Here is a 23,476-nt window from a genome sequence, read left to right as displayed (position 1 = left end):
TGTGTTTTTATGCAGAATTGACAGGGGAATTAAATGCAGTAGCTCAGAAATTGGGCTAAATCCAGACTGACAAGCTAATTTTAAAACCTATGAAGTATATATTTAGATTTGGCTGGTTTTTTTACCAGTCTTCTTCCATTTTATTCCAGACAACATCTTATTTTTATACTTTAAACAGATCTTGTCTTGGAGAGTGTACTGGAGATTTGTTCCTAGGAGAATTTTGAGTATTCTTTTCTGCATGTAAACTTATGCTCTCCCTCAGAGTCCATGTGGTGGGACACTTGTCTAAAAGGGAAAAGAACGTCTGCATTTTTGTACCGACAGTGTCTCCAGTGAGTGACAGGCCTGGCCCCATGTGAAAAGGCAATGCCCAGGAAGCCGTCTGCCCTTCCTCCCTCTCCAGACTCAGAGGCAGTATAAATTTACTTGAAATGACCTTAGTAATGTGGACTTATTTTGCTGGTTTTCCCCTCCAAAATAAATCAAGCACTGTCCTAGGCCTAGTTATTTTAAATTTCTAAGAAAAAGGAGGACTGTGGATGCCTATCCTAGAATGCTATGACCTGGGGAGACTGGTTGTGGTCACTCGTCTGCCTGCTGTGGATCCTCGTTTCCCGTGCTGACATGCATCTCCAGCCTGTTCAGAATGCCTTCCCTCCTTTGCCATTTGGCAGGCTGACTTGGAGGGATGCTAATTGCTGTCATTTGGAAAAAGACAGGGAGGGGCCATTCCCCACTCTTATGGATGTGCTAGTGCTCGGCTTTGAAGGCATATGAGCTGTGAGCATCAGGGAAAACCTGGTAGATGTCATCATTTCAACACTCATTACCTGAAAAGCAATAGTTACCCTTTCAGAGATTGGTGAACTAGAATTGTTTTATTACTAGATCTTTAAGTTAGTTCAGTAGGTAAGAGAAATTAAGTGGAAACCACTGGTTACTATATGTTCAGGGACAAGACAAAAGCAATTTGCCTCATAGGCAGTAGTGAAGATGTCGTTTTGAGGATCCTTGCTGCCTGTAGACATGTGGGATTATACCCATAGGGTATTGTCCTGAACTGGGGACCCTGAGACAAAGTGAGTAATTTTGGTAGCATTGCCAGCCTCTTCTCCATAGAGGTTATGCCACTTCCCTCCCACCTCCAGTGCATGAGCATCCATTTTCCCAAAATGGTGTTGAATTTTTGGATTTCTGCCACTCTGACAGGTTAAAAATGGTGTCTACTTTCTCTTATGAACAAGGTCAAACTTTTTTTTTTTTTAACGCTGAAGGCTATTTTTTTGTCTTTTCTTGTGAGATGTCTCTTAATGGCCCCTACCCATTTTTCTATTGGGTTATTGATCTTCTCAGCTTCTTCATATACTTGGGATACTGGCCCTTTTTCTGTGATAGGAGTTGCAGATTTTTTTTTCCAGTTAGTCATTAGACTTCGTGGGTTATTTTTGTTGTTTGGTTTTCCCCCATGTAGAACTTTATTTTCATGTAGTGAAATTGATCGACCTCTGTGGCTTCGAGATTTTGAGTCATAGTTAGAAACGCCTTACCTACTGCAAGGTTGTAAAGAAATCTACCTGCGTTGTTTTCCTGGTGTTTTTATAGTTTCATATTTTATGTGTAAATCTTACTACTTATGTGTGGTTTCTCTTGGTGCGTGATATGAAAGGTGGAGCCATCTTTTTTTCTAAGTGACTACTCCCTGTCCCAGAGGCAGCTATTTAAAAGTCCATGTTTACACTATTGGTTTAAGATGCTGTCTTTATCATATACTTAATTTCTGTATATATTTGGGTTTATTCTGAGCTTCTGTGGTCAGTTGTGCTTTGATGGAAGAAAGAAATAATATTGTGATGCCCCAAAGAGAAAAAAAGGAAGAAAAAAGAGGCAGTATTGCTGATACATATATAACAGACTCTAAGGCAAAAAGCTGCTGGGTTGGTGGGTTTTCTGGCTTTTAAGTGTTGTGTAAGAGAGAAAAACCAAGGAGAAACAAAGGCAGGAGATTGCCTAAATTATAGCCCCGAGTCAGTATAATGTTAACCAACTCTGAAATGCATCACTCTCCATGTCCAAAACTAAGAAATGCTTCCAAGTCACCACGGGTTTACAGATACTCCATCTGGTTGTGAATGCCACATGTATCAGTGAACTGGAGCATTCAAGAAACTTAGAAACACAGGAAAGTACTGGCAGGCAGTTTTTATCTGTTCTCCCTGCCGGGGGCTAAAAGAGGAAAACTGATAGAAGTTAGAGAATGTCCCAACCCAGTTGCAGAATGTAAGGTATTTTCTGCTGCTGCTGCTGCTGCTAGAGAAGGGCAATTTCAGCAGCTTTGCTTTAAGGATTTTCGTTTTGAATTATCTTGGATCCTTCCCTCCCTCTTCAGATATTCTTCCTTTGGGGATCAAAGTTCAGAAGGGAGCTCACCTAACCCAGTGATGCTATTTCCCACCAACCTTTGGAAGCTACACAGGGAGTTCAGGAGGCAGGGGTGAAACAGACGAGCTCCCCAACTGGGCGTTAGCCCTCCTCGGGAAGCATCCTTCCTTCACATGTCTGCTACTGAGGGCTTGCCCATCAGCGTGTATCCTCCTGCTGCGGGTGGCAGTATAGTCCCTGCTCCTTCCTTTACCGTGTGCTGACACTGTTAGCTAGGGAAGTGGTGCTTGCTTTCTCATTCTTGTGCTGGACAGTCTCTTTGAAGGGCAGAGGACTAGATACAGAGATGAATAAAAGAATCCTTGACTTGAGGAGCGTAAAACCTGGTAGGGAAGCCAGACGCATTAATGTATAGTGAAATATCACAGTGGAGGTTTGCAGACAAGCCATTGGGACCCCCACAGGAGAGCAACTAGCTGTGTCCAGGCTGTTGGAGAGAGCGTTTTATCTGGGCAGCAGTAGAAAGAACGTCGTAGACTGAAGGGTTGTGTAACTTGCTCTCAGTACGCTCAGAAAACTCAGGGACCTTGGAAAACTTTTGGTTCCATCCTTCTGTCCTTCAGAGAGTTGAAACCGTAGGTTTTACTGGCGTTGCTGGAAAGTCCACTCCTGTTATTACAGATCTGAGTTAAGACGGGGATGCTTCGCATCACTTACCTGTTTATACAGGAATGTATGGATTGGGAAAGCTTGAGATGTGGAGGTTAGGACCGGGAAGAATGGCTTGGTTTTGACATCCTTAGGCATTTTTATGTAGTTTGCTGAGGGTGGATACATTTTGTCAAGGGTGAGCTCTTACTTTTGCTCCACTTGATATCTTAATCAAATTTCCTGAAAAATATAACCTCCTTTCACATTAAATCAAAAAAAACTAATAAACTGTCATCCTTATCCTGAACGTAATCTGGTTCTCCAAGTGCTTTGCAATTTGTTGTCTGTTTAGCCTCAGAAGTAATTTTATCATGCATATTTTTCCAAAACAAAAGGAGGATTAAATCAACAGTGTTCTTCTTCACTCTTTGAAGATCAGACTTGTTAAGTACTTGTGATATCTCCTCTTTGAATCTGAAGTGCACTGATGGCAGCCGACACTGGTAATATTTCACCTTGTGCTGTGCTGAGTCGCTCAGTCATGTCTGACTCTCTACAACCCCATGGACTGTAGCCTGCTGGGCTCCTCTGTCTGTGGGGATTCTCCAGGCAAGAATACTGAAGTGGGTTGCCATGCCCTCCTCCAGGGGAATCTTCCCAACCCGGGATTGAACCCAGGTCTCCCGCATTGTAGGCGGATTCTTTACCATCTGAGCCACCAGGGAAGCCCAAGAATACTGGAGTGGGTAGCCTATCCCTTCTCCAGGGGCTCTTTCCGAGCCTGGAATCAAACTAGGGTCTCCTGCATTGCAGGTGGATTCTTTACCAGCTGAGCTACCGGGGAAGACCAGTATTTCACATTAGATGTCATTTATTTCTAGCCTCTGCCAGTCAGAGGGCTCAGAGGTCACATCCACAGGGCAAACCCCAAAGCATAGGTTGCTGTTCTTGCTGTTCATCTCACACCAAATTCTCTTCCGGTTGCTTTTTGCTTCATCCTGGCAGGAGTTCAAAGAAGGACGCAGAGCCAGCCACACAGCCCCACAGGTCCTCTTCAGCCACAGGGAACCTCCCCTAGAGCTGAAAGATACCGATGCCGCCGTGGGTGACAACATCGGCTACATTACCTTCGGTGAGCTGGGCGGGGTTGCCACATTTGCACACCTTGGTGGGTTCGTACTGCAGTTGAAATAGGGCTGAGTGGCGAAAGCAGGTGTGCCAGCGTCTTCCTATTGCCGGTGCCATGACTGTAGGAGGCATGACATGGGGCACTGATCCAAGTCATGTGCTGTTTTTATTTTTATACAGTAATCATTTTCCTTTTTTCCCTGTTTTACTTAAATCCTCAGGGAAAAAAACAGTAGCCTCTGGTGTGAAGTAGGAGGGGTTAGGGCCACATGAGCACTGCTAAGCAGCTGGTTGGGGTTCTCTGTCCTTTGGCACCTGTTGGGTTTTTTTCCTCATTAGACCAGAGCTCCAGCAGTGATTCACTTACCCACTTTCCCTCTGGAAAGATTCACATCCACCCCCTCACAGTTTGCTTCAGCCTAGTGAGCTGGTTCATTGATAACAGCTGACAGTTTAGAATCGCAGTCATACACACATTGACCCTGACAGCACTAAAGTGTCCCCTTTTCTGAAGTTCTTTAAGTCACCTGAGTGCTAAAGATGCACCAGAGTTTATTGGAGATAAGCGGGTTGATTAACCAGGTTTCCTTAAGTCGAATCTACATGTGGGTTTTTTTTGCACGTTACTCTCTCCGAGGTTGGGACAGCCTGTTACAGTTTAATTAGCAATGTCTCTCTTTGTGGTCCATAAACTGATGGTGAACTTACAGTCATTAGCATCTCAGGACCTCTGCAGTAGAGTTGTCTCCTGGCCTGGCACTCTTTTCTCTTGAGGGCAAGTTGACACACAGTGGTTCCACCCTCTCTTAGGAGGCCTTTCTTTTCGTTTCAATAAAACTTGATACTCAAGGATTTTGCTGATGCCGAGACCACTGAGTAGGATAGATGCAGAAGATAGAGGGCCTTCCCAGAAGCCAGAGGGAGAGGCGTGCAGGTCTGCCCAGGTGTGAAGCAGAGTGACTGACTACACAGGACTTCATGGGGTCAGGCAGTGGCAGGGCTTTTTCTCAGCCCCCAGCCAAAGCAATTCATCCTGCCATTCTTCATCAGGAGTGCTCAGGTTCTTGTCCTTTCCTGTTTGGTGTTCACCACAGACTACATGATCCTCTATGGATCTAGTTTCTCTGAATGCTTACTTGCTTCGGCACCAAGGACCTACAACAGGCAGGCTTTGTTTTCTTATCCCCATTGCTCCAGAGTCCACCCAGGTAGCCAGTTCTGTCATCTTCTAGAGGGACTTCTGAGAGGCAGGAACTAGTAGATTCCACAGTGCACAGCCGGAGAATCCAGACCCAGAATGAATGCCAGGACCAAACCCTTTCCCTAAGGAGCCCTGGTTTTCGGCCATGGTCTCCTCCATTTGCACTCGCTGGCAGAAAGCCCTAATGAAACAATTGGACAGTCCCAAAGCAGGGAGAGACGGGAGCTGACAGTAGGCTGCTGGTCTTTCCATCCTTTGGCATTGGTGTGATTAGACCTTGACACCCTGTCTGTGCCCCCACCCAGTGCTGTTCCCCCGCCACACCAACGCCAGTGCTCGAGACAACACCATCAACCTGATCCACACGTTCCGGGACTACCTGCACTATCACATCAAGTGCTCGAAGGTGAGTGAGAGCAGCCATTCCCTCTGCCAGGCTCATGGCGTAAAGTCCTCTCTGGTCCAGGCTGTTGCCAGGAACTCTGCAGAGATGGTTCTAGAGGCTTTGATTCATGACCTTGCTCCATCTCTCTCCATAGCGGAGAGGTGAATATATGCTTCCTTGCATAACCCTATGTCAGCCCCAGGGTGGATGTTCCCAGCCCTTTCTGATAATTTCCGCTGCTTGGAGCAAAGCCATCTTTCTGCTTCAGTACCCATTGTGTTTGCCTCCAGGCCTATATTCACACACGTATGCGGGCAAAAACATCTGACTTCCTCAAGGTGCTGAACCGTGCACGCCCAGATGCCGAGAAAAAGGAAATGAAAACAATCACGTGAGTAGCACCATCCTGCAGCAGGACTGCCTTCCTCTTCCAAGCTTACCAAGGAGGTCGTGGGTGTCGGTGACCCAGGTGTCTGGGCAGTGGCTGCAGGTGAGACACGCAGCGGGGCGCCTGTAGCTGCCTGGCAGACTAAAGATGGGACGAACAGGCTTTCATGTCTGAATGGGCCTTCTTGTTTCCACATCTCTGTGATCGAGGAGAGTGGCTGCTAGGAAGAAACACAGACCTTTTAACCAAGATGAACTGTGTTCTCTTTGGGTCTGAGTTGAGAGGCCTATCTTAACTGTCTTGATGTCTTTTTGTAGAAATGGAACAATCTGCTTGAGGACATTTAGTTGCATAAATAGGCCTGAAACTATTCCAAAGCATTCTTTTTCCTGGTCCGAGTCTTGGCAGGAATTTTGCCTGAAGAGGAGGTCAACTTTATCTGAGATAGAGATGATGAGGAGATCCCTAAAGGGTGCAGGACACTGTCCTCAGTAGAGCAGCGTGGTCGAGGGCTTGGGGCTTTGGTTCTGTGCCAGGTGCCAAATCTTGGGACCCCTTCTGGTAAGGTTTAGGCCATCCTGTTCTCCAAATAGAGTAATAGGTTCTGGTCTTCTGTCTCTTGTTCCCATTGAATTAAACGTCTTGAGATGAACTAAGCCTCCCCACAACCCTCACAGCCATTTCTAGCACCCCACACTCTTGAGTAGCACCCCACACTCTTGGGATAAACTTCTATAGGTATATTGTGCCTAGGCCTTCAGGCTCCTTCCCTTGGCCTCTTCTACCAAGCTAGTTTTTGCTGCCATTTAACAAGATGAGAGAGGGTCTGACTCTTGGGTGCCTGAGCAGAGTGCTTTTAATCTCAGAAGCATCAGACATTTATACAGAGCAGTGTAAGTCACCCCTGCCTTCTAGACTTTAGAGGCTGCCTGTCTCACTAGGAAATTGATACCAAAGACCTTTGGAATAGCTCCTCCCGCTTCCCAGAGCCAGCAGAGTGTTCAGTCCACAGCTGGATCCTCTGCTTAGAGAGAAGCGCCCACGTGCCATGGCAACACAATGACAGCGTCATTCCTGCTACTCTGCAGCTTTGTGGCACAGCCAAAAATGGGCAGAACCCGAAAGGTGGGGAGGCGGAGTGGGTGTGTCCTGGGGAGCACGTGTTATTGCTGCCCTGCAGACTCTTAACTCCATTATGGAGTTGACAAGTCTCCCTTTCCTTTCCCTGCTTATTTCTCTCACTCACCATTTTGGTGACCTTGAGCGTGAGGCAGGTAATTTTGTGCCACTTTCAGGGCCCCATCAGTAGAGGCCAGGAGGTGAGCCAGCAGCCAGTACAGCAGAAGGCAGCCTGACCTGCCAGCCTGTCGCCCACCAAACGGTGGGGCTGGGCGTCATAAATAGTCACGTGCTTCTATCACCTTCAGCCCTGTAACTGCCTGTCCATTCAGGAGACGCGCCCACCAGGCAGCCACTACCCAGTGTCTCCCCACAGGGCTTCTCCCCTGGCTCCGTCACACAGCCCAGCAGCGTTGGAGCGTGGGGTCACTGCAAAGCAGGTGCAGTGGAAGGGCAGGAACAACTCCCTGTCCTGATGGGGGACTAAGAAAAGATGAGTCCTTGAAATGAGCCAGTTGTCCATAAACTTTCTTTCTGGAACTTAGGGAGAGCAGCTTTGTCTTTTTCCGTCCTGTGACCTCTCTCTGGCAGAGGTGAGCCCCTGAAAGGAGAAGCAAGAGGTAAAAAACCCTGAAAACCAGATTGAGTTCCCAAGGTTAAGCATGAGAAGCCAGGATCCCTCTTCTGCTCGGTTCTTAGAACCTGGAGCGGCAAGAAGGAGGGTGGCAACCCTTCTGTGATCAGAAGCCAGCCATCAGCACCCCACAGAACTCTGCCGGAATTGACCTTTCTGTTGGGGAATGGATAACAAAGTATTTTCGCTTCCCCTGTGGTAGGGTAAGACATTCCAGGCAGGAAAATGTTAGTTCCCATAGTCCTCCACTCTGGCTTTCAGGCTTCTGTGCCAGCTAGGTACCCTCCGTCTTTGGGAACCATTCCCAAAGTTGGCCAGTCTTAGAATGCTGGGTAGGACAAGACACCCCAGCTCAGGAGCCTTAAGCGAGGCAAGTGTTTTGTGACTGAGTGTAGTCATTGTATGACAACACAAAACACGTTTAAACTTGGAAAGTTTGGAGGGTTGCTTCTTCTGACATTTTGTCCCCATGGGGAAAGATATAAGAAACTGCTGTCTGCTAGCCTGAAAAGGTATAAGCTGTGTTAGGAGGACCCCAAATTCTCTTACTTAGAAGAGGGTTGAGACCAGTCTGAAATGCAGGTAGATCTAGGCCATCCAGAAATTGTGAGCAGGTGATTCGCCTGTCTAACTTGGTATATTTATTGTCCTCATGGGCTTATTACTTGGTACTCTGAAGTATTCAATAGGAAGAAAGAGCTGATGGGTTGTTTCTGTGAAAGCTGGGCCTTAACCCTTGCCTGGAGTTCCCACCTACCTCTGCTTGAGAAACATTGACCGCCATTTCTAGTGCAGAGCGTGGGGTGGATGGGAAGGTGAGCAGAAACTAACCTTCACACTTAATCTCTGGTTTTAAAGGGGGAAGACGTTTTCATCCCGCTAACTCTTGGGAACAGGAAGAGGAAGCGGCTGGCAACTGAAGGCTGGAACACTTGCTACTGGATAATCGTAGCTTTTAATGTTGCACCTCTTCAGGTTCTTAAGGGATTCTCCGTTTTGGTTCCATTTTGTACACGTTTGGAAAATAATCTGCAAAAACGAGCTGTGCTTGCAAGGACTTCATGGTTCCCAAGAATTAAAAAAAAAAAAGAATTCCACTTGATCAACTTAATTCCTTTTCTTTATCTTCCCTCCCTCACTCCCCTTTCCCTCCCTCCCCTTCTTTTCCAAGCTGTTTTGCTTTGCAATATGTTACTGGTAATGAGTTGCAGGATAATGCAATCTTAACTTGTTTTCTCTAAGTATTTGAGTTCAAAACTCCTGTATCTAAAGAAATACGGTTGGGGTCATTAATAAAGAAAATCTTTCTATCTTACATGAGAATTCATTGGTTTCTGGACTGGGAGTCCAAAAAAAAAAAAGGGATGAAGGATGCATCAGTACTGCCCTTGAACCTGCAGACGTGCACTGGAGAAGTTTAGGTTCAGGAACCCGCCCACCCTTACCCTCCCTGTAGAGGGGAGAGAGGCTCACTGGTAAGCTCTTAGTTGGCATTTCTAAGTAAACTTGAACATGCACTGCAAAGCTTTTTAATTTGTCTCCATCGAGTTCATTTTTTCAGACTGGTTTGAGACTGTCAGTGAATTGTGAAATCTGACATTTCCTCAACAATTATGAGGTATTTGTAAATTAACTGCAGTTGTAAGAAACAGTGCTGAAATCCTGTAATACAATACAATTGCCAGGAGGAAGCTGACGTTGACACAGTCACCGCCTTACTCATATTTCCCCAGCTGTACATGCAGCTCACTATGTGTGTGTGTGCTGTTTCCTGTGTTTCTTTTTCATGTGTGTGACTTCATCTTCAATGTTTTAAAATGGAACAGTAGATGCTGTTGTGTCATATATGCTGAGTACATCACTTCTATTACAGGTAAGTACTGATTCTGAAATATGTCTTAGCTGTGGCCATATTGACTAGGTCATAAAAATGTCTTTACTGTGCGTCATGGTCAGATTTGAAGGGACAGGTCATTTAGTCATCAAAACTTCACTTTACTCTTTGTAAACGAGATCCTGGAAAGCTCAGGATCAGTTATGTTGCCGTGCCCTCAACAAACAAGTACCCTGGAGAGTGCTATCCCCTTGATGAGGCAGTGGAGAGAGTTCACTGCCAAGTCTGCCCCGTGTTCTCCTGGGATGTGGCCTCTCGTCACCTCCTGCTGGTGGATGGAAAACTGGGCTGAGTTAGATCTGTTAGGAGACAAGTGACGTAGATGTGTTCTGTACCCCTGTGCAAGGGGGTTGTGAAGGTAATTTTGCTAGAAGTTGTGTTTGCCATCCCGCTGAGTTTAGAACATACCTCCTTAGTAAGTTGGAACTCAACTGTATTTTGCCAATAATGGGGATTGGATTCCTGAAAAGTGCTGTAAATGGCAAAACCAAAATGGCTTAGAAGATACGGAGTTAGGAGAAGAAAAGGCATTAAGTATTTTTTTACATCTGTAACCGTAAGGAACTGTCTTAATTCCAAGACTTCATCAGCATAAAAACTCATACTGATGAAAACCCCCTCCAAACTGGCTGCTTTGTCTACATCTGCTTCCTGGGCACACTTAGCTCTTTCTCAAGGGCCCTTCTTCACCATTATGGACAATGGCCCACTGTAACTTCAGCCAAAGCCCATTGGAGGAGGGCTTCAGCACACTGAGGATTGGGCTGGGGAAAATGGGCTCTAGTCTCAATTAGTGCTGATATGCTTCTTTGCCCAAAGGTCAAAGGTGGGAGGTGTAGGTGAGCTGGGATGTAAACTGGACAGTTGCAAAAGTTTAGACAGACCTGGGTTTGAATCCAGGTTCCACTTAATAGCTATGTAACTGAGTAGATTTCTTAATCTGAGCACCAGTGGCCTCATCTTTGTTGGGCATGACTCCACCTATCTCACTGGGCTCTTAAAAGGAATAAACAACAAATAAGTACCTATCACATAGTAGGCATTTATAATGAGTGAAAAAGTTGGCTTAAAACTCAGCATTCAGAAAACTAAGATCATGGCATCTGGTCCCATCACTTCATGGCAAATAGATGGGGAAACAGTGGCTGACTTTATTTTTTGGTGCTCCAAAATCACTGCAGATAGTGACTGCAGCCATGAAATTAAAAGACACTTACTCCTTGGAAGGAAAGTTATGACCAACCTATACAGCATATTAAAAAGCAGAAACGTTCCTTTACCAACAAAGGTCTATCTAGTCAAAGCTATGGCTCTTCTAGTAGTCATGTATGGATGTGAGAGTTGACTATAAAGAAAGCTGAGTGCCAAAGAATTGATGCTTTTAACCTGTGTGGTGTTGGAGAAGACTCTCGAGAGTCCCTTGGACTGCAAGGAGATCCAACCAGTCCATCTTAAAGGAAATCAGTCCTGAGTGTTCATTGGAAGGACTGATGTTGAAGCTGAAACTCCAATACTTTGGCCACCTGATGCGAAGAGCTGACTCATTTGAAAAGACCCTGATGCTGGGAAAGATTGAAGGCAGGAGGAGAAGGGGACGACAGAGGATGAAATGGTTGGATGGTTATCACCAACTCAATGGAGATGAGTTTGAGTAAACTCCGGGAGTGATGGACAAGGAGGCCTGACGTGCTGCAGTCCATGGGGTCGCAAAGAGTCGAACACAAGAACTGACTGATAATGCCTATAATTATAGTTGATAATGCTTTCTAATAAATCTTAATTACATTCTTACACTCCCAAGGGGATCAGAAGGGGCAGCATAAATCAAGGTTGTTCTGCTTTGGGGTTTTTCAGGTCCTCCCTCAAAATGGTGATATTTTTTGCTGGTGGCCCTCATATTGCAGTTTGAGGTGAGGAAGGTGTTGGTTATCTCCAAGTCTGGAGAAAGCAGGACGTGGGGAATCTAAAAACCAGGAGCTTGGTGGGCAGATGAAGACAGTAACAGGAAGTGGAAGTGTGGAACCAGAGGGCAGGAAATTGAAGCCAGGAAGAGGAAGTAACACCAGCTACTGTGTCAGCCCACATACCCAGAGCTGCTGCTGCTCTGTTACCATTTTAGTTCCTTCAGTCTCATTCAAAGTAGGCCTGATGGACCCTCAGCCTCAGCCCAGCAGCCACAGAGGCCCTACACCCAAGCCTGGGTCTAGTCTGGGGGCTATTCTGAGTTCAAGCAATGCTGCCCCCTTCTGGGGATTACTAAAAGCGCTGTTAAATTTCTGTGAGATCTGTCGTTGACCCCTAGGGAAGGACCAGTTTCCTCTGCTCATACAGCTGACTTAGGGCTTCCTCAGTCTTGGTCACGGTATTGCGCCCACAACCCTCCAGAGATCCCCAGGGGCTTGTCTGCTGTTGCATCTGGGGAGGGTTGAACAGTTCGATAGCCACTCATCACCCCTTTGCCTCTGTTCATCCAGTCAGTTGAGTACCCCCGACCCTCACCACCCAGTCCCAGACACCCAGGGTCAACAGAAAAGTTAAATACCCTGGAGAACAGAGTGACAGAGGAGACCCAGGTGCATTTCCTGCCCCTGTTCACATCGGGCATCGTGATAACAGGCTGGACCTGAGGAGAGAAGGGGGACTGGGGTGGGGACTTGGGCCCCAGGAGTCAGCTGATTGGAACATCCGAAGACTGTCTGCATCAGAGCCCTCCTGTGAGCAAAGGAGAAAAGGCTGTGGATGAGTCAGTCCAGGGACTGATGGAACAGAGGAACCAGACGATCAAGTCAGGAGGAAACGACTGAGCGGAGGACAGAACCCAGGCTGCCCGACTCCTGCTCCCAGAGTTGCTCTTTACGCGTCATCCCACACACTGTTTAGACAGAGCAGCGGAGAAGAAACACAGACATCCTGGAGGCTGCCGGGAGGAGGCCAGGGCTGGGAACAAGAGGAGGTCTGTTTATTCTTGGCAGTCCAGTATCCGAGGGGCCCCGCTCCCACTTCTGTCCAGACCCCAGTCTGAACTCTCCCAGAGCCTCTTGACTTCTGCCAAGCAGAGAGCGTGGGGCCGGGAGCCATCCCCTGGAACGCTGCGTGCTCCTAGCCACCAGCTCCCTTGAGGACAGGCCTGAGACTGGATGCTTCCCCCACTTTTGTGCAGAGGCCCTTCTCTCCAGGACCCCGACTGCTGTGCAGAGTTGGCAGAGCCAGCCCTCTCAGGCCTGCAGCCCTTCAGGCCCAGGGCTGACTGCTTGGGAGAGGGCAGAGGACCCCCTGCTCCATCTGTATGTGCTCTTGAACAAGAAAGCTTCTCCTAATGTCTAACCTCCAGCTTTCTTGCTGCAGTTTTAGCCCGTTTCCTCCCATTTCAGGTCTCAGGAAAATGTAACTGCTTCTCTCCCTCTCCCCAAAGTTACACTTGACACAAGAGGGAAATGAGGGCTTCCTAGCCTTGAACTTGCCCTGCCTCTCACTCAGTTTCCTGTGTTTCCTTGTGGAGTGAAAGTGTCATTCAGTTCAGTTCAGTCGCTCAGTGGTGTCCGACTCTTTGCGACCCCATGAATCACAGCACACCAGGCCTCCCTGTCCATCACCAACTCCCGGAGTTCACTCAAACTCATGTCCATCGAGTCGGTGATGCCATCCAGCCATCTCATTCTCTGTCGTCCCCGTCTCCTCCCGCCCCCAATCCCTCCCAGCATCAGAGTCTTTTCCAGTGAGTCAGCTCGTCTCATCAGGTGGCCAAAGTATTGGAATTTCAGCTGTAGCATCAGTCCTTCCAGTGAACACCCAGGATTGATCTTTAGAATGGACTGGTTGGATCTCCTTGCAGTCCAAGGGACTCTCAAGAGTCTTCTCCAGCACCACAGTTCAAAAGCATCAATTCTTCGGCGATCAGCTTTCTTCACAGTCCAACTCTCACATCCACCCTCTTGCTATTCACAAGCTCTTCATCCGCTTATTTCAATGGAATTCTCAGAGGGGACGAACAGAGAAGCCCAGAAGATCCTTTCATTGACTGCTGCTGTGCCAACCAGTGATCCAAGTCCTTATTACACTTTTTTTTTGGCCACATCATGTGGCACGTGGGATATACCCCAACTAGGAATTGAACCTGTGCCCCTGTAGTTGAAGGGTAGAGTCTTAACCCCTGGACCTCCAGGGAAGTCTCCCCACATTTTCTCATTTAGTCTCAAGGTAGATGAAAACGGTGTGAGCCCCCATTTTACAAATGAGGAAACTGAGGTAAGAGAATTTAATAATTTGTTCAAGTTTACACAGCCAGAAAAATAGGATCCAACTAGGATTCTGAGATTTAAACCCAGGCCTTCTGATTCAAGCACTGGCTGTTTCTTAGTCTTCATGGAAGAGAGAAGAAGGATATCATTTGTTGAGACTCCCCCCGCTGTTAGGTGTCCAGCAGTGGCGTATATGCAGTTACATATATTATCCCATAAGACTCCTGGCAACACTGACTGATGGTTTGCCTTGTTCCCATTTTACAGGTGAGAAAATAGAGTCCCAGAGATAGCTTGCCCAAAGTCACACCCCCAGAGCCATTCGTGCCTCTGAGCCCAAAACGTGACTCACAAAGTAACTGAGAAAAGTGTGGAATGACCCCAGATTATAGAAGGCAAGTCTGGCTTTATAAAGCTGAAAGTTCCCATCAGGTGATAGGAAGGGAAGATAGCGAAGATTCTCGTGTTCCAAAGGCCCCCACCACCGCCACCATCAGACTGTACTCAGCAGACTGGCAGAATTACAGAGCTGGATGTGCTATCAGCTGGCTGGCCACTGATATTTATAAAATGTAAATATATTAGCCGGGAGGTGGGGAGGATGGACTAAAACATTGTTCACTAACTGGAATGCATTTCTCAGATTAGCTAAGCAGTAGCAGACCAGAGAGCTCCAAGCTGCCTCCTTGGTGGCAAGCTATGTCCGGTGGCTGGAGACAGGGCCACTGGTACAGGAGGAGGACGTGGAGGGGGCCCGGGGGAAAGGGGAGGAAGCCTTCCCAGCACAGCAGCTCAGGGTGTGTCAGGCCCCACCCCCAGAGGCGGGGCCAGGCTGGGTCCCACCAGCCTCAGCTCCATCCCAGGCAAGGGCAGAGCCAGGGCAGCGGAGAGCTGGGGTCCCTGCTGTCTCCACACAGTGGAGGTACCATGACCTCAACCGTCAGGACACCAGACGTCGCCAGAAGCCCTGCAGCGCTGGCTGGGACAACTCCCTGACACTCGGAGGGGAGTCCAGGCTGGGCAAGCCACACCTGTCACCTACAATCATGTGAGTAGCTACCTAACCCTAACCCTAGCCCCCACCCGGCCCCCGGGCCACACCTGGAGGCCTCAGCCTCAGGGCCTGAAGAGGCCATTGCACCCAGCCCAAGCCACCAGAGCCTCCAGGTTGTGACTGCTAAGTTCCCCCACCCCCCAGGGCTGACCCTGCCTTTCTTGCTGCTCTGGTGGAGGTGGGGTGGGAGACTCACTCCCTGCGAAGAGCTGGGAGCTCCAGCCTGCGACTCCAGAGTCCAGGTTTGAAGTCTCAGGACCCTGATATCTCCGGGGGTTTGATCAAGTTAGCAGTGCGGGGATAAAGGGGAACAGAAACCAGAGGGCGTCTGGAAGGGAAAGATGTTCCCAGCAGAGGGCACTGGGGGACACTGAGGAAGAGGAACCAGGCTGAGGGTAAAGGGGTGCAACGGCCTGGGGGAGCTGGGAATAGAAGGGGTAGCGTCTCCTGTGCTCAGGGTGGCCTTGAGGCCCTTCGACCCTCTGACCCCGGGGAGGGGGCAGGTAGGAATCCTTCCCTTCTCGACTTTGATCCTAGCAACAGCAGCTGCTCCCCTGTTGACAGAAGCAGGAGTTTCCCACAGGACCCAGGCAGGACACCCCTCCCTCATCCCCATGATGTGGCAATAGGGCCAGGGCATGGGAGGACTGGGACAGGTCAGAGCTGCAGAGAGGCCAGACCTGCCCAGCAGTTCCCGCTCCATCTCTGGGCTCACTGCAGTCCCCCTTGCCCTCCACACTCACTGCCAACCCTCCCCCGCCCTCAGCAACTCTTCCCCTCCTCCAGTTCCCAGGAAAGGCCCCGTTGCTAGCCTGGTGCGGACGTCAAGTTTATGGGCTGGAAGTCCTACCCGGAGGCTGCTCACTGAAGTGTAACCAGTCACAAGGCAGATGGAAGGGAGTTGCTGGGGACAGGGCAGCCCCTCGGTGCTGCTAACTCAGTGAGCCCTGCCTCAGACTGACTTCTGCCCCACCCCACCCGACCCCCAATCCTTAGCAACCTACCACCTTTTAAGACACTGGTGCCAACCAGCCTGCAAGCATCTGAAGACAGGGACCACTCTCCATTTATATCCACCGCCCCCCCGCTACCCCAGCACTAGCCCCTGGTCCAGGGGCCGTCCATGGCCCAAAGGAGGCTGTCAGCTGTTGGCTGGCCAGAGGACCACTACACACCAGCCAGATTCCATCCCATCCCTTTGGCTGATTTAGAGTCCTCACTTGGTAGAGGCGGGGATGGTCCAAATGCTGTGGGGATGTGTGTGTCTAACCAGAGGCATAAACACAGCTGCCGAGAGAGGGTCAGGCAGGTAACAGAAATGGTGAAAGGGCTGGGTGGGGGCTATGGGGAGCTTTCTGAAGGCAGTGACAGCTCAGCTCTAGCTGGTTGCTACTGCATAGGCCCTGATTGTTTTTTTTTAACCAAAACCATGAATTTTTATGTAAATTTTAATTGGCAGTTCATTGGAGGAAAAATGTGTATCAGCAAACAGGATATGGTCCACAGTCCATTGGTCTGCAACCTCTGGATAGCTTTCCTGGTGGTTCAGAGGTAAAGAAATCCGCCTGCCAACGCAGGAGACGCGGGTTCAGTCCCTGGCTGGGGAATAGCTCAATAGTTCAATCGAGAAGGGACTAGCTACCCACTCCAGTATTCTGGCCTGGGAAATCCCATTGACAGAGAAGCCTGGTGACCTACAGTCCCTGGGGTCACAAAGAGTCGGACATGACTTAGCGACTAAACAACAACTTGCTGAGAGAGGACAGTGATCCGCAGCCCCATCCTAACTCCAGCCACCCCATCTTTTGTCCAGGCATGCGTGCTGCTGCTCCAGGTCTCCCCCGTCCGCAGGCCCAAGATGACACCCAACAGCACCAGGGAGGTGCCCAGCCCCATTCCTGCAGGGGCCCTGGGGCTCTCCCTGGCCCTGGCAAGCCTCATCGTCGCTGCCAACCTGCTCCTGGCCCTGGGCATCGCCGGGGACCGCCGCCTGCGCAGCCCACCCGCTGGTTGCTTCTTCCTGAGCCTGCTGCTGGCAGGGCTGCTCACCGGGCTGGCGCTGCCCGCGCTGCCTGTCCTATGGAGCCAGAGCCGCCGGGGCTACTGGTCCTGCCTCTTCCTCTACTTGGCTCCCAACTTCTGCTTCCTCTCCCTGCTCGCCAACCTCCTGCTGGTGCACGGGGAGCGCTACATGGCCGTGCTGCGGCCCCTGCGGCCCCGCGGGAGCATGCGGCTGGCCCTGCTCCTCACCTGGGCTGCCCCCCTGCTCTTTGCCAGCCTGCCTGCCCTGGGCTGGAACCACTGGGCCCCTGGTGGCAACTGCAGCTCCCAGGCTGTCTTCCCAGCCCCCTACCTCTACCTCGAAATCTATGGGCTCCTGCTGCCGGCCGTGGGCGCAGCCGCCCTCCTCTCGGTCCGCGTGCTGGTCACTGCACACCGCCAGCTGCAGGACATCCGCCGGCTGGAGCGGGCTGTGTGCCGTGGGGCGCCCTCAGCCCTGGCCCGGGCCCTCACCTGGCGGCAGGCCAGGGCGCAGGCCGGGGCTACGTTGCTCTTCGGGCTGTGCTGGGGGCCCTACGTGGCCACCCTGCTGCTCTCTGTCCTGGCCTTTGAGCAGCGCCCGCCACTGGGGCCTGGAACACTGCTGTCCCTCATCTCACTGGGCAGCGCCAGTGCAGCGGCTGTGCCCGTGGCCATGGGGCTGGGTGATCAGCGCTACACAGCCCCCTGGAGGGCAGCCGCCCAGAGGTGGCTCCGAATGCTGCGGGGCAGACCCCAGGGCAGTCCTGGCCCCAGCACCGCCTACCATACCAGCAGCCAAAGCAGCGTGGACCTCGTCTTGAACTAGAGGGAGGGCCTCTGCTCATTCCAATTAGAAGCATCCATCCATCTTGGCTGCCAAGCCCGTCTCCACGTGTCCCCGTGGATCTGGATCATGGATCAGAGTGTCCTTGTATGACCCCACTCTGACTGAATAAAGCTCCCCTGGCCCAGGTGACGGTTATCTCATCCCGTGTCTTAGCCAGGGAGGGACAGGTGAACAGCTGGGGAAAGAACCTAGAGGATCCAGGGAGATTCCATGTTTAGCCAGGCAGGGACAGGTGAAGAGCTGGGGAAAGAACCTAGAGGATCCAGGGAGGTTCCATGTTTAGCCAGGGAGGGACAGGTGAACAGCTGGGGAAAGAACCTACAGGATATATATCCAGGGAGATTCCTGATAGGCAGGCAGTTGTAGGTGAGGGCGGTGAGTTGAGGAACCCTGAAATCCAGCAAAGGGGGAGGGTAGCAACACCCTGACATGTCCCTCACTGGTTCCTCCTCACATCCAGCCACAAAATCCACACAGACACGTCTCTGGGAAGTATATTTTATTTACATTTTTAAAATCTGTTAACTAACATCTCTTCCTCCTTTCCACCCCCAGAGACTTGGGAAGGGAAAGAACGGGAACTTCAAAGACCTACTCCCCACATACAAACACACACCCCCATGGCTCACACCAGCAAAGGAAGTGAAAGAAAGAGGTCTGAACCTCCGTCTGAAGTATCTGCCAGGTCTGGGCGGGGGGGGGGGGGGGGGGGGGGAGGAGGGGCCCGAGGGGTGGGTTCTTAAGAAGAGGAAGAGACGGAGAGGGAGCCGGTCCGGTCCGTCTGAAGGGGCTGGAAAGCAGTCCGCGGCCCTGCCCCTCCCCTCCCCTCCTACCCGACCACCTCTGCTGTGGGGGGTCTCCCTGCACCCCCTCCACACCAGACACAAAGCAGACACTGCAGCTGTTAGCGGTCAGGTCTCTGGACACAAAATACTTTTGCTTTGTGGTCCCCTGACGTGGTCACCACCAAGGAGGCATCTCTGTGGACAGAAAGCACGGTTGGAAAGCACTGGAGAACCTAAGGCCCACCCCAAGCCCACCACCCAGGAGCACTTTGCGGGGCTCTTCCAGTGTATCCACAACTCTAAACCGCTAGTGCGTGGCACTGGGCTGACCAGTCCACATCCAGTGAACACTCCTGAAGCCAGCCATCAGCCTGGGGATCAGGGGAGAGCTCCCCACATGGGGGAGGCAGGCCCAGCCCAAGCCCAAGAGTGAGATGAGAGGCCACACCATCAACAGAGGATGACTCCCGCAGGCCCCCAGCACGGCTTGGGTCCCAGCTTCCTTTAGCAACCCTCCCACGCTTTAAGGGCCCCCACATGCTACTCTCACCTTCCAAATACGCAGAGACCCCAGCCCTTGCCCAATTCACTTACTTGCTGAGGGCAAAGTCCAGGATCTCGGCCGTGTGGCCCCGGTAGTCAGTAAGCAGGCGGCCAGTCCGAGCATCCCAGAGGCGCACGATGCCGTCCAGGCTGCAAGTGTAAACCACGGCGGTGCCTGCCTCCCACAGCAGCTGCACAATGCCCGACTGCAGAAGGGTACACAGAAGTGGGGTGCGTCAGAGGCATCTGCTCCCAACTCTCAAGGAGGGAGGAAGGGATGATGGACCATAGGGAGGACTGGACAGGAGGCAGGTCAGGGGCAGATGCTCCCAGGGAACCTGGGCTTCCCCACAGCCTGTACCTGGTGCTGACACTGGTGCCTGAGGGTCTGTGTGGACAGGTCATAGATGGCCAAGGTCCCATCCAGGTAGCCAACAGCTGCCAGAGGCATCCTGGGCAGAAGAGAGCATCATGACGGCTCGTGGAGGGACCTGCACTCACTGCCCTCTGTCCTCCCTGGGCCCCCAGCCCAGCCCCCTCCCCCAAGCCCCCTGCTCCTGTGTCCAGGCTGAGGCCACGCTCACACTCACACACTGCAGAAGCCCAAGGACTCCACGGAGTTGGACTCACTCTCCTCCCCTTCTCCCAGGCTCGGCTGGGAGGCCACAGTCTCGGGTCTGAAAACGCCCACCACCTATGAGCCAGAGGAGAGGATCAGAAGAGGGCCTGGAAACGTGATTCTCCAGTAAAAGAAAGGCACTGGGGCGAGGAGGCTGAGTGAAGAAGAAGAGAAGAAACGGAGATGCGGAAAGCGGAGGGCCCCACAGCCAGACTTCCGGGTCCCACTCACCTTGCCAGTGGTGGCACTGACCAGCTTGGCCTGGCAGTCCACAGAGCCACTGAGGATCAGGCTGCCATCCTGGTTGGTGGCGACACAGGTCAGAGGGCCCTGGTGACCCTCGGTCCCTAGGATGAAGCAGAGAGGAAAAGTCAGGCTTCATCGTGAGCCAGGTCTCGGCCCTTTCCCCACAAAGGCCTAGGTTAACACCTTCCCCACCTCCGATACCTTTTAGTACGTGGATAGAGTTTCCCTGCTTCAGGTCCCAAATCCTGATGGTGCCATCTTCATAGCCAACCACAGCTCGCTTCCCTAAAGGATCAGAGAGGCAGGCAAAGAGACGACAACCAGCACAGACACATGAGCACATCAGGCAAGAGAGGAGGGAGGCAGGCAAGGAAGCGAGGGAGCAGACAGTGCCCCAGGGACGACCCAGTTCCAGCTAAGGAAGGGGGAGCTGTTTGCTCTGGTCCTGGGAGGTCACTGCTCCCAAGAGCAGACCTCGGAGTTTGCTGACCATGGCCCAGGAGGGTGCCAGGCAGGTGTGGAACCCAGACCCCACCCGTCCACACTCAGGAATGCCACTCTCACCATCAGGGAGGACTCGGCCACAGGTGGCCGGGCAGTTGGGGCCCTGGAAGGTCTTGCAGTCACCAGTCGGAACCTTCCACATCCAGGTGTTGCCATCAGCCGTGCCCGCCAGGAGGACAGGTGCCCGAGGGTGCCACTCCATCCACTGGACAGAGACAAAGGCTCAACAGGGGTACCCCTCACCCCATCTCACCTAGGAGTCTGCCCCTGGAGCCCCACCAAGCTCTCCCTGCTTCCGAGTCAGTGGGGACATCCCAGGGGACGGGCCCAGACACTCCTGCTGTCCTCTGGGAGAGCACTGGCTCAGAGCTGGCTTGATCTGTTCAAGGTGGCATGGGCCCCCAAGCTCTCCCTACTCCACCTGGCCCTCAGAGTTGAATGCCACTGTGACAATCTCACCTCTAGATCTCCTGCTTCAAAAGACCAGACCTCCTCCTTTGTGTCCACCTGCCACACTTTTAAGAGACCACTCATGTCTCCTGTGGCCACTAGAGTAGAGTCATGGCTGAAACCAGCACAAGTCACAGAGTCTTTATGGCCTGCAGAGAGTGGGCAGAAAGAGAAGAGAATGTCAGGGTACCTGGTGCTGGGGATACAGGACCCAGGTATCCGGCCCCCAGAAAGTACCAGCTGGGAAAAAAAGGATGAGTCCCCCCAGAACAGGTAACCAAACTCAGAGCTGCTGCAGGAGCCAACACCCCCAGCTCTCCCCAGGCAAGACACTGCTGGGCCCCCACTTGACCGTGTGTAGCCCAGACCTATGTCTTCCCCATTCTGCCCACACCACACCTCCGCCTGAAATATCCACAGCCTTCTTCCCACCCCCATCCTCCATCACTAGTGTCGCCTCCTGACTCCCTCGGCCCATCAGTTTCTCCCTCCCCCATGCCCACAACAGACTAGGATATTCTTTGGGGCTCTTGGGCCAAGCATAGAGCTGGCAAAACAGGGGTCAATAAATGGCTGTTGGATGCACAACCACTGCAGGCCAGCCCCCTAAGACCTCCAAAGAGCCAGGACTTCACCGAGACCCCTCACCTGCACACTCAAAGAGCAGTTCCCCATCACTGAGCCTCCACACGAAGGCTTTGTCGTCTTCGCCTCCTGTCACTGCCAAGGTGTTGGTCTTGGGGTCCAGGCTCACACAGAACACGGATGCTGTCCCAAGAGATATTCCAAGAGTAAGGAGGTGGGGCTCCCACCTAGAGTCCTGTCCTTCAGGACCTTTGGGGAGCCCACCTCCTTCCACCTAAAGCAACACGTCTTTCCTCCTGGAAAAGAAGGGTGCATCCAAGCTCTTCTAAGTTTCAAGCATTCGGTTGTTGGAGAAGTCCCTCCCCAAGCTTGCCAAATTCTAAGTCCCTCCCCAGGACACATCGCTCTCCTGTGTTCTTCCCTTCACCCCACACTTCTGTGGTGCACAAGAGGAAGGAACGTGTTTAGGGCTTACAGTTCTCAGAGTGGGATGCCACCAGGTTGGGGGCTGAGTGAGGAAAGCCTGCGTTACTGGTTCCTTATCAAGAGTTAATATTTAAGAGGATTATCCAAAAGATGATCCAAAAGGTACTATTACTCCTAATTCAGAGTAAAGGAACTTTTATCAATGACAACTTTTTAAAAGAAAACTAAAGCCCAGAGACATCAATAAAGATCATAGACAACCAAATATCAGAGACCGGATTTGAACCCAAGTGTGTCTCAACGACTGCCAACAGCTCCTCCACCACAAAGGCAACATTTTCCCACTGCTACACAGCAGATGATGTTCAAATGTCCACCTGGACTGAACTTAGGACCGATCTCCCCAGGGACCTACCAGAATGCAATGCAAAAGTGACCTCGCTGTCGTCGGGGCCCTCCATGCTGCCGACCACCCCTTCCTGGGGTTCCAGAACCCAGCCCTCCTCATTGCCCTCTTCTTCTTCCTCTTCCTCGAAGTCCACATCTTCCATCTCCTGGACCAGATCATCTGCTTTGGGAAGAGGGTTAACAAATGGTGTGCGGCCGGCGGTAAGAGGGATGGCAAGTGTGGGGAGGCCCAAGGCGGGGGTGGTCATGTGGCGAGAGGGCAAGGTGAGGTCGGACAGGAGGGGTGAAGCGAGGGGGTGAGAGGCGGCAGGGAGGAGGGGGCGTGCGGAAGGGAGGACCGGAGAGCTCTGAGGACCTGGGGTTGGCCAGAGACAGAGTGGGAAGGGAGGACCGAGGGAATGATGGGAAGGGGGTGTGTGAGGGGAAGGGCCAGGGGAGGCGTCAGGGGAACCCCCACCCCGGGCCAGGCCTGAGAACTAAGTGTGGGGCTGGGGGAGAGGGGAAGGGCGAAGGAGGTAGGTAGGAATGACAGGTGGGGTGGGGTGCGGTGGGGAGCAGAGGGGGGAAAAGCCGGGGTCAAAGGCCAGGGGTAAGAGCCCTCTTGTCCCATGGCCTGAGGATCCGCAGCTCTTACCCGGGTCCGGCGGACCAGGATCCAGTTCTACCACCTCGATAATCTCTTCATCACCATGGAAGCTTAGAGTCTCCAACGGGGGGGTGTCAGCAGCGGCCCCGCTCTCCGATTCGGACTCCATGCGGCGCAAGCGGCGGACCCACTTCTCTGGGCCCAAACGCCTCCCAGAGTCAGCTCTGCGCGACGACGCGGAACTCGGGCCCCTCCTCCCGGGAGGAAGTAGGCGTAGGCGACTCCCCCGGCAGGGAGAGCGACGGCCTCTTGACCAATAGCGAAGGGGGTGGACCGGCTGAGTCACCAATCACAGGGAAGAAGTGGGAGACGAGGCCGAGG

The 23,476-nt window shown here is 51.8% G+C and overlaps 3 protein-coding genes across 7 annotated transcripts in view; 2 read left to right on the top strand and 1 right to left on the bottom strand.

The window, feature by feature from the left end:
• Positions 1 to 9,203, top strand: part of ARPC2 (actin related protein 2/3 complex subunit 2) — a 28,499-nt gene extending 19,296 nt beyond the window's left edge. Inside the window, exons 8-11 of the mRNA XM_055397556.2 lie at positions 4,039 to 4,165; positions 5,668 to 5,768; positions 6,038 to 6,138; positions 8,747 to 9,203. Of these exons, the coding sequence (XP_055253531.1) occupies positions 4,039 to 4,165; positions 5,668 to 5,768; positions 6,038 to 6,138; positions 8,747 to 8,771 (354 nt within the window). The 3' untranslated portion in view covers positions 8,772 to 9,203. The remainder of the gene's footprint in view (positions 1 to 4,038; positions 4,166 to 5,667; positions 5,769 to 6,037; positions 6,139 to 8,746) is intronic.
• Positions 9,204 to 14,851: 5,648 nt separating this feature from the next.
• On the top strand, positions 14,852 to 18,069 carry GPBAR1 (G protein-coupled bile acid receptor 1). Of its 4 annotated transcripts, none has more exons than XM_055397873.2 (3): positions 14,852 to 15,068; positions 16,534 to 16,625; positions 16,888 to 18,069. In XM_055397873.2, the coding sequence occupies exon 3, from the start codon at positions 16,933 to 16,935 to the stop codon at positions 17,920 to 17,922; it is 990 nt and encodes a 329-aa protein (XP_055253848.2). In that variant the 5' UTR covers positions 14,852 to 15,068; positions 16,534 to 16,625; positions 16,888 to 16,932; the 3' UTR covers positions 17,923 to 18,069. The 4 variants fall into 4 exon arrangements, with proteins under 4 accessions (XP_055253848.2, XP_055253847.2, XP_088683770.1 ...); XM_088827644.1 differs by lacking the exon at positions 14,852 to 15,068 and adding an exon at positions 15,996 to 16,014; XM_055397874.2 differs by lacking the exon at positions 14,852 to 15,068 and adding an exon at positions 16,292 to 16,383.
• Positions 18,070 to 18,427: 358 nt separating this feature from the next.
• Positions 18,428 to 23,342, bottom strand: AAMP (angio associated migratory cell protein). Of its 2 annotated transcripts, none has more exons than XM_055398478.2 (11): positions 23,144 to 23,342; positions 22,517 to 22,672; positions 21,739 to 21,858; positions 21,100 to 21,239; positions 20,701 to 20,845; positions 20,338 to 20,421; positions 20,122 to 20,237; positions 19,862 to 19,965; positions 19,633 to 19,723; positions 19,323 to 19,477; positions 18,428 to 18,923 (listed from the first exon to the last, which is right to left on the bottom strand). In XM_055398478.2, the coding sequence occupies exons 1-11, from the start codon at positions 23,262 to 23,264 to the stop codon at positions 18,848 to 18,850; spliced, it is 1,308 nt and encodes a 435-aa protein (XP_055254453.1). In that variant the 5' UTR covers positions 23,265 to 23,342; the 3' UTR covers positions 18,428 to 18,847. The 2 variants fall into 2 exon arrangements, with proteins under 2 accessions (XP_055254453.1, XP_055254454.1); XM_055398479.2 differs by having other exon boundaries at positions 22,517 to 22,669.
• Between the last annotated feature and the right edge of the window lie 134 nt (positions 23,343 to 23,476).

The sequence above is a fragment of the Moschus berezovskii genome, chromosome 2 (assembly GCF_049115385.1).
Source record: "Moschus berezovskii isolate FMDL1 chromosome 2, NW_MosBer_1.0, whole genome shotgun sequence".
Taxonomy (NCBI): Eukaryota; Metazoa; Chordata; class Mammalia; order Artiodactyla; family Moschidae; genus Moschus; species Moschus berezovskii.
This window is presented reverse-complemented; position numbering and strand designations above follow the sequence as displayed.

Bases quoted from the DNA above. Each gene is read 5' to 3' on its own strand.
- GPBAR1 (XM_055397872.2), top strand. From the start codon at position 16,933: ATGACACCCAACAGCACCAGGGAGGTGCCCAGCCCCATTCCTGCAGGG.
- AAMP (XM_055398478.2), bottom strand. From the start codon at position 23,264: ATGGAGTCCGAATCGGAGAGCGGGGCCGCTGCTGACACCCCCCCGTTG. The intron at 22,673-23,143 runs GTAAGAGCTGCG...CTCTTCCCAAAG, and splicing joins TCCTGGTCCGCCGGACCCGG to CAGATGATCTGGTCCAGGAG. The intron at 20,422-20,700 runs GTGAGAGTGGCA...CTGATCCTTTAG, and splicing joins TGGCCGAGTCCTCCCTGATG to GGAAGCGAGCTGTGGTTGGC.